Source organism: Ovis aries, chromosome 23 (genome assembly GCF_016772045.2).
Source record: "Ovis aries strain OAR_USU_Benz2616 breed Rambouillet chromosome 23, ARS-UI_Ramb_v3.0, whole genome shotgun sequence".
Classification (NCBI taxonomy): domain Eukaryota; kingdom Metazoa; phylum Chordata; class Mammalia; order Artiodactyla; family Bovidae; genus Ovis; species Ovis aries.
In genome coordinates, this window is record NC_056076.1 from 57,234,754 (window position 1) to 57,247,470 (window position 12,717).

Below are 12,717 nucleotides of genomic sequence, written 5' to 3' on the forward strand. Positions count from 1 at the left end.
TTAAGAAATACCTACTTAAGTATTTGGGGGAAAGGGACATTAGACCTCAATGTCCCTAATCGACTCTCAAATGGTTCAGAAAACAAGAACCTATAAATAACAATGACAAAGAACTTGTGAGCAATGCTGACGACTGGACACAGAAGAGACTGCAGGATTCTTTAAAGCGTTCTTGCAAGTTTTCTGTAAGTTTGCAATGATTTCACACTATGAACTGAAAACATTTCAGTATCAGGAAGTGATCACTGCTTTTTCCTGGGTTCCTGTTACATTGTGCCTGAGCTGGAGGGAGAATCTTCATTCATAAGCACAGCCTCGCTGTTCTCCTGCTACAATTTTCCTGTCCCTGACATCCCGCATGGCCCCAGCAGAAATGTGTGGAGCCACTCATGATAGAAAAGCCCGTGCTGGGGGTCTCCCAGCCACGGAGCTGCCACCCAGGTTTCACAGCTGACAGCCCACGTCGCTGAAGACGTGACGCAAGGTTCAGATCTACTGCGGTTTGTCCCTTTGAGTGATGGACATCGTGTAGAATGAAGCGAGGAAACACTAGTTTCAACAAGTCTGCAGAAGTCCTCCAGGAGTCAAGGGGCTCATTCATTGCTGGTTTTATCCTGGTGTTGCTAAGTAAAATGTGCAATAGGCACCATCTCAGTGAATGATTGACAGACATACTCCGAGGGAGACCTACCAATTATAGACATCCGCTTCCGGTCACTGTTGAAGTCTAAAAGGGCAAGAACATGGTAGGTCCTCTCCGTGCCCAGCTCACTGATGGTGATCGTGTTCTGGGTCCTGGCGAGGAAGACAAAGCCGAAGTTCCTGGCGGCGCTTACGAGAGCACCCTCATCAGGAGAGGCTGCCTGGTAATTGAGTTGACCTAACAGAAGAGGCAAGAGAGAAAACCAGAAAAGCTGAGTTGGCCAGCGAGTGTTCACCAGTGTGGTTCACACGGGGGGTGAGGATGTCCAGTGATCCCTTGAGACCTATGGGGGATTGGTTCCAGGAGCGTCTGCAGATAATGAATGCCACGGATGCTCTGGTCCCCTCTAGAAAGTGGCAGACTTACAGTAGATACAGTTGGCACCCTGCATCATGGACACAGAGGGCCAACTCTGTTGCAAAGCCCAAAACATCCCCAAGAAAACACATCGCTGATTCTTAAGGAGTGTGCCAACGGTCACAGTTTTTAAACTTTTATTTCTGATTATAAACAGTAATATAAACTAGAAGTGAAAAAAAAATCTGGCCAAGAATAGGGGAAAAAAGAAAATCTCATAACCCTACCATCCAGAGGAAGAACAATGCTATTGATAGCTTTTTATAATTTCTTTCTGTCCTTCCGGAAATGCTTGTTTCTCTAATAGTTTCTGGCACGCTAAGTATACATTTACATCCTGATGATTTTAACACTGTATTTCGAGCATGTTATCACAGCTTTAAAAATTCTATTCCCAGAAATGTAATCTGGGAATGTAATGTGTGACCGCCTTTCCATAATATTTTTACTCCCAAAAATAACACTGTAATAAGAATTCTATACGTGTGTAAAGGTTTCCTGTTTTCTAAGGATAGCTTCCTAGTAATGAAAACACTGAGGTAAACAACACTGATAATATTTAAGCCTATTGTCACATACATTACTCACTTGCTCTCTAAAAGGATTGAGGTACCAGGTTATCTTCTCTCTAGAACCTTCTTCACCTTAGCAATAGTCTCCTAATTTAAAAAAAAATCTCAAAATGTATCAATCTGTTCAATATCTTGATTTTGAAAGTTAAATAATGGGAAACCACATTTATTTCACAACTTGCAAACTTGCTTCACAACAGAAGCAAACCTCTCAATGCCGAGTGAAGAAGCCAGACAGCACAAGCACGTAACCACGTAACTCCATCTACACGAACCCCCCGCAGACAAAGCTAACCCGCACTATTCAAAGTCAGGACAGTAGTCACCTCTGGAGGGGCAATGACAGAGAGGGAACAGGGAAGGGCATCTAAGGGATGTATGATGTTGTGTTTGTAAAAATCTGGGCGTGCATGACAAGGGAGCATTCAGCTGGTGAAAATTCACTGAGCTATATGCTTATCTTTGTATGTCAGTAAAAAAAAAAAATTTTTTTTTAAAAAGCTCTCCCTATCCAAGAGTTTGTGTTTTTCAACTCTTCATTTTTCCACCTCCAAGTAGAATGAAAAGTATGTCTATGGTCAGACAAATTTTCACAGGAAAAGGCATTTCATTGTCCACCACGGTTTGACCAGGCTGCAGCCCACAGACGGGCATCTCTTTACACCGTTTGTCCATAGGGGAGGGCGGACGCCCCAGGGTGAAAGGCTGTGTGCTTAATCGCTCAGTCGTGTCTGACTCTTGGCAACCCTGTGGACTGTAGCCCACCAGGCTCCTCTGTCCATGCAGATTCTCCAGGCATTCTCCACTGGAGTGGGCTGCCATTTCCTTCTCCAGAGGATCTTCCCAACCCAGGGACTGAACCCAGGTCTCCCCTTCATTGCAGGCGGATTCTTTACTGTCTGAGCCACCAGGGAAGCAGGCTATTGGTAGAGCTAAATGCCCCATCCTCACATTCTCCTCCCTTGACAGACAAACTCAGATGGTTCACTCTAAGCCAATACTCATCACTCCCAAATACTAATTAAAGATGAGGCTGGTATCTGTTTGCTCACCCAGAAAGACACACACCAGAAGTTACAAATGTGCTTGCTAAATCCAGTCATTCTACAAACACACACACATGCCAGACGGTAAAATATTTAACCAGAGCTAAACAAGCAGCAGTGAGATCAGTCCCCTCCCATCAGCAGGTTTCACTGGCAGGGATATATTACATCATACTGAAGGCAAACTTATTCCAACAGAAAAAAAGGAACAAAATGATAAAAGGTGGTAAATTTCCCATGAGCAAAGACAATCCTATCTGGAGCAAACACTGATATTTTTATCATTAAAAGAAAACCCTTCCATTTTGTTCTAGTAATGGAATCACAGGATTGCCAACTAACAGAGATGGGAGAAACTTCAGAGATCTGGTCCAAACTCCAACTTGATGTTTGCAGGAGGAAATCCGGACTAAAAATTAACCCCCTGAAACTTTTCCTGTAAGAAAGTTCTTTATTTACCCCACACCGAGGCACAACCAGAGAGACTTTCTTTTCTTGTACAAGCTAATTTGTGGATCACAGAACTGATTCAAATTAAAAAGATGCTCAAACAACAAACCTCACCTCTTATTATCCTGATTCCATAGCTTTCTGTGGCTGATAATTCTAGTCACGAGTCTTAAAACAAGTTACTTCTCAGACTGAATATCCTCCTCGTTTGTAACTTGCTTGTCCTTCCTAAAGACTCTCACTAATCCAGGTCCTAAGTTTCCTTACTGATCTGATGCGTTCTGGCTCCAAACTTCTAAAATTCATCTCTCTAATCACAATCTCATGGTGCATCCATACTTCAGGCCTTCAGGTGAAGACAATATCTCCAAGCCTTTCGAACTCTGGAGATGGCAACCCACTCCAGTATTCTTGCCTGGAAAATCCCATGGACGGAGGAGCCTGGCAGGCTACAGTCGATGGGGTTGCAAAGAGTCAGACATGACTGAGCGACATCATTTTCTTTCTTCTTTCTTTTCAAACTCTGTTCTCAGCCTCTGCAAGGGCAGGAGTCTATGAGACCCCCACCCCACCCCTATGTACACACACTTTCTCCCAGTTATTCAAGCAAACTCTAATCACAGTACTGCTGGGAAGGGATTTTACAGATATAATTAAGGTCCAAATCTGTTGACTATAAGATAAGGAGATTATCTGAGTGTCCCTAAACTAATTGGGTTAGTCTCAAATCCAGTCAGTTCAGTTCCTTTCAGTGCTCAGTCCTGTCCGACTCTTTGTGACCCCATGGACTGCAGCACGCTAGGCCTCCCTGTCCATCACCAACTCCCAGAGCTTGCTCAAACTCATGTCCACTCAGTTGGTGATGCCATCCAGCCATCTCATCCTGTCGTCTCCTTCTCCTCCCCTCTTCAATCTTTCCCAGCATCAGGGTCTTTTCCAGTGAGTCAACTCTTCACATCAGGTGGCCAAAGTATTGGAGTTTCAGCATTAACATCAGTCCTTCCAATGAACACCCAGGACTGATCTCCTTTAGGATGGACTGGTTGGATCTCCTTGCAGTCCAAGGGACTCTCAAGAGTCTTCTCCAACACCACAGTTCAAAAGCATCAATTTTTCAGCGCTCAGCTTTCTTCACAGTCCAACTCTCACATCCATACATGATTACTGGAAAAATCATAGCTTTGACTAGAGGGACCTTTGTTGGCAAAGTAATAGCTCTGGTTTTTAATATGCTGTCTAGGTTGGTCATAGCTTTTCTTCCAAGGAGCAAGTGTCTTAATTTCAAAGTGAAGTGCAAGTCGCTCAGTCATGCCCGACTCTTTGAGACCCCATGGACTATAGTCCACAGAGCCCCCATTCTCCAGGCCGGAATACTGGAGTGGGTAGCTCTTCCCTTCTCCAGGGCATCTTCCCAACCCAGGGGTCTCCCACATTGCCAGCGGATTCCTTATCAGCTGAGCCACAAGGGAAGCCCTAGTCCTCCAAAGGGACTGGCTTCTTCCCAGGGAGAGAGAGACTGAAGCATGAAAGGTGTGGATGGGAGGGAGATTCTCGGTGGCTGGTTTTGAAGATGGGGGAAACCACGAGGCAAGGAAAGAGAGAGAGGCCTGTGGGAGCAGACAGCAGCCCCAGCTGAGAGCCAGCGAGGAAATGGAGACCTCAGTCCTGCAACCCCAGAGCTGCTGGGGATCCTGCTCTCAACTTGGAAGAGGATGCTGAGTGGCTGGACCTGGATTTTAGGGAGGTCCTTGGCACAGAACCCCATCATGCCCTGCGCAGACATCTCATCTAAAGAGCTGTGGGCGAAGGAATGGATGATCCAAGCCACTGCGCTGTGGGCATCTAGTGTAGAGCCGCAGAAAACCAACACAGCTGCTCCACACTCAGCCGCCGCGTGCCCTCCTACACACACTCAACACGTGGGCCACGACCCATGTCTGCTGAGCGTCCCCTCGTTGCTCATATTATGCATAATGACCGAAGAGCCAATCTCCACTATTGCAAAAGCGGGAAACTGAGAGCGAAAGAGCAAAGGCACACCAGCACGGCAGAGCGAGAGGACTCGGCTAAAATGAGCTTTAACCTGTCGTCCAAGCTCAAGGAGGTACTGGGTGCTTTCTGGGGCTGAATTTCTCAGCTGTAACATTGGGAGTTGTTATCCCCAGGTCCCTTCCCATGGACCCTTTCAAGGTGCTTTTATTGGTCGAAGACAAAATCAGACTCTCCTTTACTTCCTGTGCTTAGAAATCCAACTCGCCTCCACTTTCAGCGTCCAGAGCAATTTGCCTGTGATGCGCTGCATGGGGCAAGGTGCCTCAGGGTGTACAATTCTGCCTCGGTGGACAGTGGGACAAAGAGCTGCACATTATCAGGCTGGAAAGGACTTTGAACTCCAGCCCTCCTCCCGTGACATGCAGGAAACCACTGCCCAGCAGAAAACGCTAGGCTGCCTTGTGTGTTATGCCAAGAACCCAGACGGGGACCGCCCACCTCCAGCACAGAGCCCAGGACTCTTCCCGTGAAATCCCAGTGGAGAAAGAAGGAAATGGAGACCGCAGATGTATACACACTTGCTTAAGTTGGCAGGTTAACTTTCAAAATAATACCACCACACACTCCAAAAAAAAAAAAAAAGTAGAATAAACTTACAAATGAGCCAAAAACTAAGAGAACCCAGTTGCTTAAAAACATCATACTTGATTCTTATCATACGAGTAAAATGTGCTTAGATAGTCAAACAGATTTTGACCTCTGCTTCAGTTATTCGTGACCTGATCTTACCTTTTCCTATCTCTCTGATTTGGCCTGTTAATAGCCCCTTCCGTGTATCTACCCAACCTGAATTCTGCTGTTATCTCAGCTTTATTGCACAATTAGATTCATCCTTGGAGAATGAGTGTCTTTGAAACTTGCTGCAAGATACACATAGCTTCTATACATTTAGTTTTTTATGTCTCCTCCGAAGATTTCATCATCTACATATGAAACCTCAGAATCAGAAAACAAGAAAGGACATCCGTTCCTATGCTGAGTGGATTAAAGTGGAGAATAAGTAAGTGATAGTCACTCAGTTGGATTTGACTCTTTATGACCCCATAGACTGTAGCCTTGGAGAAGGCAATGGCACCCCACTCCAGTACTCTTGCCTGGAGAACCCCATGGACGAGGAGTTTGGTAGGCTGCAGTCCATGGGGTCTCGAAGAGTCAGACACAACTGAGTGATTTCACTTTCACTTTCCACTTTCCTGCATTGGAGAAGGAAATGGCAACCCACTCCAGTGTTCTTGCCTGGAGAATCCCAGGGATGGTGGAGCCTGACGGGCTGCCATCTATGTGGTCACACAGAGTCGGACATGACTGAAGCGACTTAGGAGCAGCAGCAGCAGACTGTAGTCTACCAGGCTCCTCTGTCTGTGGAATTCTCCAGGGAAGAATACTAGAGTGGGTTGCCATTCTCTCCACCGGGAGAACTTCCTGACTCAAGGGTCAAATCCTGATCTCCCGCATTGCAGGCAGCTTTTTTACCACCTGAGCCACCAGGGAAGCCCAAAAGTGGAGAATGCACGTAGCAAAGGGGCACTTTTGGCTCTTTCCAGAATGCACATATGTATTTATGTAATGTATCATTGTGTGAATAGGTGGTAAGATACCTAGCTTTCATTGATACTGGACCATCCTGCGGTAACAAAGCTGGCACAAGCTGCATTTGAGAATTCTGCAGACATGGCAACAACATAAACGTCCGCTGACAGACGAATGGATAAAGAAGATGTGGTGTGTGTGTACACACGCACTGGAATACTGCAGCCACAAAAAAGAACAAAACAATGCCATTTACAGCAACTCGGATGAACCTGGAGGTTATCATACTAAGTGAAGTAAGTTGGAAAGAGAAAGACAAATACCATGTGGTATCCCTCACATGCGGGATCGAAAGTACAACACGGACTTATCCAGGAAGCAGGAGCAATCTCAGAGAGAGAACAGACTTGCGGTTGCCAAGGGAGAGGGAGTGTGGGGGAGGATGGATTGGGGTTTGGGGTCAGCGGGTACAAACTATTCTACAGGATGGATACACAACAAGGGCTGATTGCATAGCACCAGGAACTATATTCAATATCCTATGATAAACCATAATGGAAAACACTACGAAACATAAAAATGTATATACCTGTGTAACTGAATCACTTTGCTATACAGCAGAAATTAACACAACAGTATAAACCAACTATAATTTTCTTTAAAAATTAACAAACACAAAAAAGAATTCTGCTTTTCAGAATTCACTTAATTTTCAGAAGTCATTTAATTTGGAGGTGTCTGGGTTCTGGGAAGGACTTGACGACAGCTGGACTGCTATCCATTCATCCTTTTCTCCAGGTGCAGGGAGAAAGGAGTCGGTGATCTGGTCTAGTTGTTTCATCCGCTGGCTTCTGGGTAAACAGACCAAAATGACACTTGCTAGGAAGAAGAAGCCTTACATCCGAAAAGCCTTCTGCAGGATATCTATGGCAAAGACCTGCCCATAGGAAACAGAACCCAGGATCTAGAGGGCAAGTCTCCCTGGAGGATGCCACGTAAGCCGGGTACGTCTCTGGGGTATAAGATGAAGACGTGTCAGTGATGAAACCTAACTGAAACGCCTCTAGTTCACGCAACTCTTCATATGCATTCGAGTCCCAAGCACGAGTTCACTGGCAACTAAAAACAAAAAAAACCTGGTCTCCGGTGTCCAAGATGCGACAGCCACACTCACCGTCGAGCCTGTCCACCATGACGGTGTGACACACCGCCAGCAGGAAGAAGAACTGCCGCACCTCTGGCTCCTTCCCCGACTGGATCTGCTCGATGAGATAATGGTCGTAAAATGCGAGCTTCCCATCGGCGAACGTATTCCAGCTAAAATCCACTGGCTGAAAGAAACGGAGAAGGGAAAATGGGCGTGTACAACAGACGACTCGGGCTTCACAAATGATAGGAACTTTTCTTGGAAGCTGTGTCTTCATGCAAACATCCCCTTAGGATTTTAATATGTTCTGAAGTATCCAGAGGCTCATATCTGTTTTAACATAGCCTGGTGTGAATCAAATTGCGTCCCCCCCAAAAAAGAGATATGTTGTAGTCCTAACCCCTGGGACCTGGGAATAGGACCTTCTTTGGAAATAAGGTCTTGGTAGATGTAATCAAGAGGAAGTTTATACTGAGCACAAGGAACTATACTCAATACTCTGGGAAAAGATTTTGAAAAAGAATAGATACATGTGTATATTAAATAACTGAATGACTTTGCTGTACACCTGAAACTAACACATTATTAATCAACTATACCCCAATGTAAAAAAAGAAAAACAAAGATGAGGTTAAATGGATTAGAGAGACCCTAATCTAGGGACTGGCCTGGTGGCTCAATGGTAACGAGTCCACCTGCAATGCAGGAAATGCAAGAAATGCGGGCTTGATCTCTGGGTCAGGAAGATCTCCTGGAGGACGGCATGGCAACCCACTACAGTCTTCTCGCTTGGAGAATCCCATGGACAGAGGAGACTGGTGAGCTACAGTCCATAGGGTTGCAAAGAGTCAGACATGACTGAGCGACTGAGCACAGACGCACACAACCCAACGACTGGTGTCTTTATAAACGGAAAGAAATCTGGACAGACACACAGGGAGAAGGAAGGCCGGATGACGACAGAGGCAGACTTCTGAGTGATGTGCCTGCCGGCCAAGGGCCCAGGACTGCAGGCAACTGCCAGAGCCCAGGAAGAGGCCACGACGGATTCCGCCCCAGAGATCCCAGAGGGAGTGTGTGCCTGCCGACTGCTCCATTCGAACTTCTGGCCTCCAGCGCTGCGCTAGAATCCATTCCTATTGCTGTAAGACACCTATTCTATGGGAGCTTGTTACAGCCCAGGAAAGTCATACACACCCCAAACGACTTCGTCTGTGAAAGGACTCACCTCGATTTTGCTATGACTATTCTGAGAAGCATCTCGATGGTCTCCTGGGAACAAACAGGACAAAACAAATTGAATCAACGGGTCTCATAGCCCGTCTGGGAGCCTGTCAGCAGGGCCCCTTCCTCAAGCCCTCAGCATCCTGCCTTCCTCACTGACATTCTGTGAGTCTGCAGCTCACACCAAAATGTTTCCTCCAAGAGGAAATTTATGATGTTCTCATAGCTTTTAAAATAATTAAATTGTTTTTAAATCTTTAAATGTTACGGGCATCCACTTTGAATGCAGCACTAGCCTTGTTATAAGTATATAGCACATTTCAGAATATTACAATGGAAATCAATTTTTAAAATATAATTGTGATGAAAAACAAAGTCTACCATCTCAACTATTTTGTTGTTTGTTTTCTGGCCATGCCTCGAGGCTTGTGGGATCTTAGTTGCCTGATAAGAGATCGAATCCAGGCCCCCAGCAGTGGAAGTACGGAGTCCTAAGCACTGGACCACCAGGGAATTTCATCTCAACTATTTTTAAATGAACAGTTCGGTGGCAGTAAGTACAATCACACTGCCGTACAGCCTTCAGCACCATCCATCTCGATGGCTCCTTCATCGAAAGGAAATGCCGTTTTCATTAAACACTAATTCCTCATTCCCTTCTTCCCTTAAACCCTGGCAATCACCATTCTACTCTCTAGCTTTCCGAATTTGACTTCTCCAAGTGCCTCGAAGAAATGGAATCATACAGTATGTTTCCTTTTGTGTCTGGCTTATTCCACGTAGCATAATAACCTCAGAGTTCATCCGTGTGTCACGGTCTCCTTCCTTTTCAAGACTGTGTAATATTCCACTGTGTGTATCCATCACATTTTCCTATCCATTCATCCACTGATGGACACTTCAAGTTACTACTACCTTCCCTATTATGAATAACGCTACTAGGGACATGGATGTACAAATACCTGTTCAAGTCCCTGCTTTTGGTTCTTTCAGGTGTGTAACCAGGAGCAAACTTGCTGGATCACATGGCAAGCTAACTTTTTGAGGAATATATACCTAATTCTGACTCCTCACCTCCCCACATGTGTGGTCTCAATGCTCCAGTGATGCTGCTTGAGAAACATCACCAGAATAACCACCAGAGCTTTGCACTGGGAGGGGACCACTCCAGGGAGGCAGCCTCTGGTCGCACACGTCCAGAGACGGAGTAATAGCTTCTGCTCACCGTAAATTTGCCCGTTGATGCAGCACTTCTTAAAGGTCATGATGTTCTGCGTGAGGGTCCCCGTCTTGTCTGAGAAGATGTAATGGATCTGCCCGAGCTGCTCATTCAGCGTGGTGGTTCTCGCCTTTGCGGGCGTGTCCTTCTCAGGATAGTACATCTGCAGGTCCCAGTTGATGAAGTAACTCTGGCCAAGACGAATCACCTCCACACTAGCAAGATAAAAGATTACTTTCAATCGAGCTCTCAGATATGAGCGGCAGGCAGTGGATTTTGTCCTTGCTTTGCGATAGCAGCAAGCTACTCATCTACAGGGAGACCAGCCCTGCATTGACCCCTGTGCCCAGCCTCTGGGTTCTCCTGACCAAACACATCTTTCTCCAGCTTCAAGGTCAAAGTGTCCTCTCGAGGTGGTTTCCTACAAACTCCTGAGCACATCCAGCCACGGAACCCTCTGTTCAGAACACACAGCCCATGTGGGTGACGCGGTAACTAACACTGCAGGGGGTACACCCCCCCACCCATGAGACAATATCTGCTCTCTTCTCTCAGTCCCCATCGCACCCAGGGACGATGGAAAGGTATGTTCAACTCTGCCCTCAATTGGAGGCAAAAGGAGTGAGAGCCACTAGGTTATACATCCCTGTGTGCTCTCGAGCAGCACAAAGGACTTTTGGCAGATAACCCACAGGCTGCAACTGCACACTGGTAAAAATTATTTTTTTTAACATTTTTTTAATTGAAGTGCAGTTAACTTGCAGTGCTGTGTTAGTTTCTGGTACATAGCAAAGTGACTCAGCAATAGACATTTTTTGAGGAACATGCACATAAATATTCTTTTTCAGATTCTTTTCCATTAGAGGTTATTACAAGATATGGAATATAGTTTCCTGTGCTAAACAGTAGGTCCTTGTCGTTTACCCACTTTGTGAGTGAAACTGTTAGTCACTCCGTTGTGTCCGACTCTTTGGGACCCCATTGACTGAAGCCCACCAGGCTCCTCTAATTCTCCAGGCAAGAATACTGGAGTGGGTTGCCATGTCCATCTTCAGGGGATATTCCCAACCCAGGGATCAAACCTCGGTCTCCTGAATTGCAGGCAGATTCTTTACCATCTGAGCCACCAGAGCAGCTCATTTTTTATATATTCCTAAATTCTTATAAGATTATAGAATGTCCAAAATACAGTACTCTAAAAGGATCATTCCTACTTGAAAACTATAACTGATTAAATCCACCTCAGTTTTAAGGAAGGTGCTTACACATCCAGCCACTGTTCAGTGGGCAAAGGATGTCTGTAAAGGATGGAACTAAACAGATGGAACAATAACTCCCTTCTTTTCTGCTCCCTTATATGCTTCATGAGTGCCTAGTATTACCAGACATCATCCTAGGTACAGGGGATACGTCAATAAACAAGAGAGACAAAAATCCCTGCCCTCAAGTAAACATATACTATATTAGATGGTGAGAATCATCTGTAGAAAATCAAAGCACCGTAAAGAGAGGCAGAGACCGACAGGCAGAGGAAGTGATGTTGAAGACAGAGAGGGTCAGGAATAGCCAGGGGTATAAGGTGAGCTTTGAGCAGAGCTCTCAAGGAAATGAAAGAGCAACCATGTAGATATCGAAGAGAAAGGATATTCCAGGGAGTGGTCAGAGCAAGTGCAAAGGCCCTGGGGCAGGTGCTGATACCACTGAGACATTCAAGGAGGCTCAAGGTGAGGGAGCCTGGGGAGTGGGTGGAGGTGCAGGTCATGACCGGGTATGCAGGGCAGTGTAGTGGGTCCCATGGGCCTGTGGGCGCAGTGTGACTGCTGTCAGTCTATTCTGAATGAGACAGAAAGCTACTGTGGGGCTAAAAGCAGAACAGAGATACTATCTGAAATGACCTGACTGACGTATGCTTCAAAAGGACCTTCGCTTCCAAGAGAAACAAACCAACAAAAAAATCATATTAATCACATGACATGACTTTTTAAAACCTAAAACTCCATATACGGTTTACGTATAATATACATGCGTGAAAGTGTCAGTCGCTCAGTCATGTTCAACTTTTTGTGGCCCCATGGCCTGCCAGGCTCCTCTGATCATGGAATTCTCCAGGCAACAATACTGGGGGCTTCCCTGGTGGCTCAGATGGTAAAGAATATGCCTGCAATGTGGGAGACCCAGGTTCGATCCCTGGGTTGGGAAGATCTCCTGGAGAAGGGAATGGCAACTCACTCCAGTATTCTTGTCTAGAGAATTCCATGGACAGAGGAGCCTGGTGGGGTACAGTCCATGGGGTCACAGAGTCAGACAGGACTGAGCAACTAACACTTTTACATTTAAGAACACTGGAGTGGGTTGCCTTTCCCTTCTCCAGGGGATCTTCTCGACCCAGGGATTGAAACCAGGTCTCCTGCGCTGCA

At 45.9% G+C, this 12,717-nt stretch overlaps 1 protein-coding gene across 4 annotated transcripts in view; it reads right to left on the reverse strand.

Moving 5' to 3' along the window:
- The window catches only part of ATP8B1 (ATPase phospholipid transporting 8B1), a 153,082-nt gene that overhangs the window by 21,179 nt on the left and 119,186 nt on the right, over nucleotides 1–12,717 (reverse strand). For all 4 annotated transcript variants that reach the window (XM_042239337.2, XM_027960977.3, XM_060405298.1 and 1 more), the window contains 4 exons: nucleotides 10,307–10,515; nucleotides 9,086–9,129; nucleotides 7,885–8,041; nucleotides 692–880 (listed from right to left, as the gene is read on the reverse strand). In XM_042239337.2, coding sequence (XP_042095271.1) covers nucleotides 692–880; nucleotides 7,885–8,041; nucleotides 9,086–9,129; nucleotides 10,307–10,515 — 599 coding nt within the window. The remainder of the gene's footprint in view (nucleotides 1–691; nucleotides 881–7,884; nucleotides 8,042–9,085; nucleotides 9,130–10,306; nucleotides 10,516–12,717) is intronic.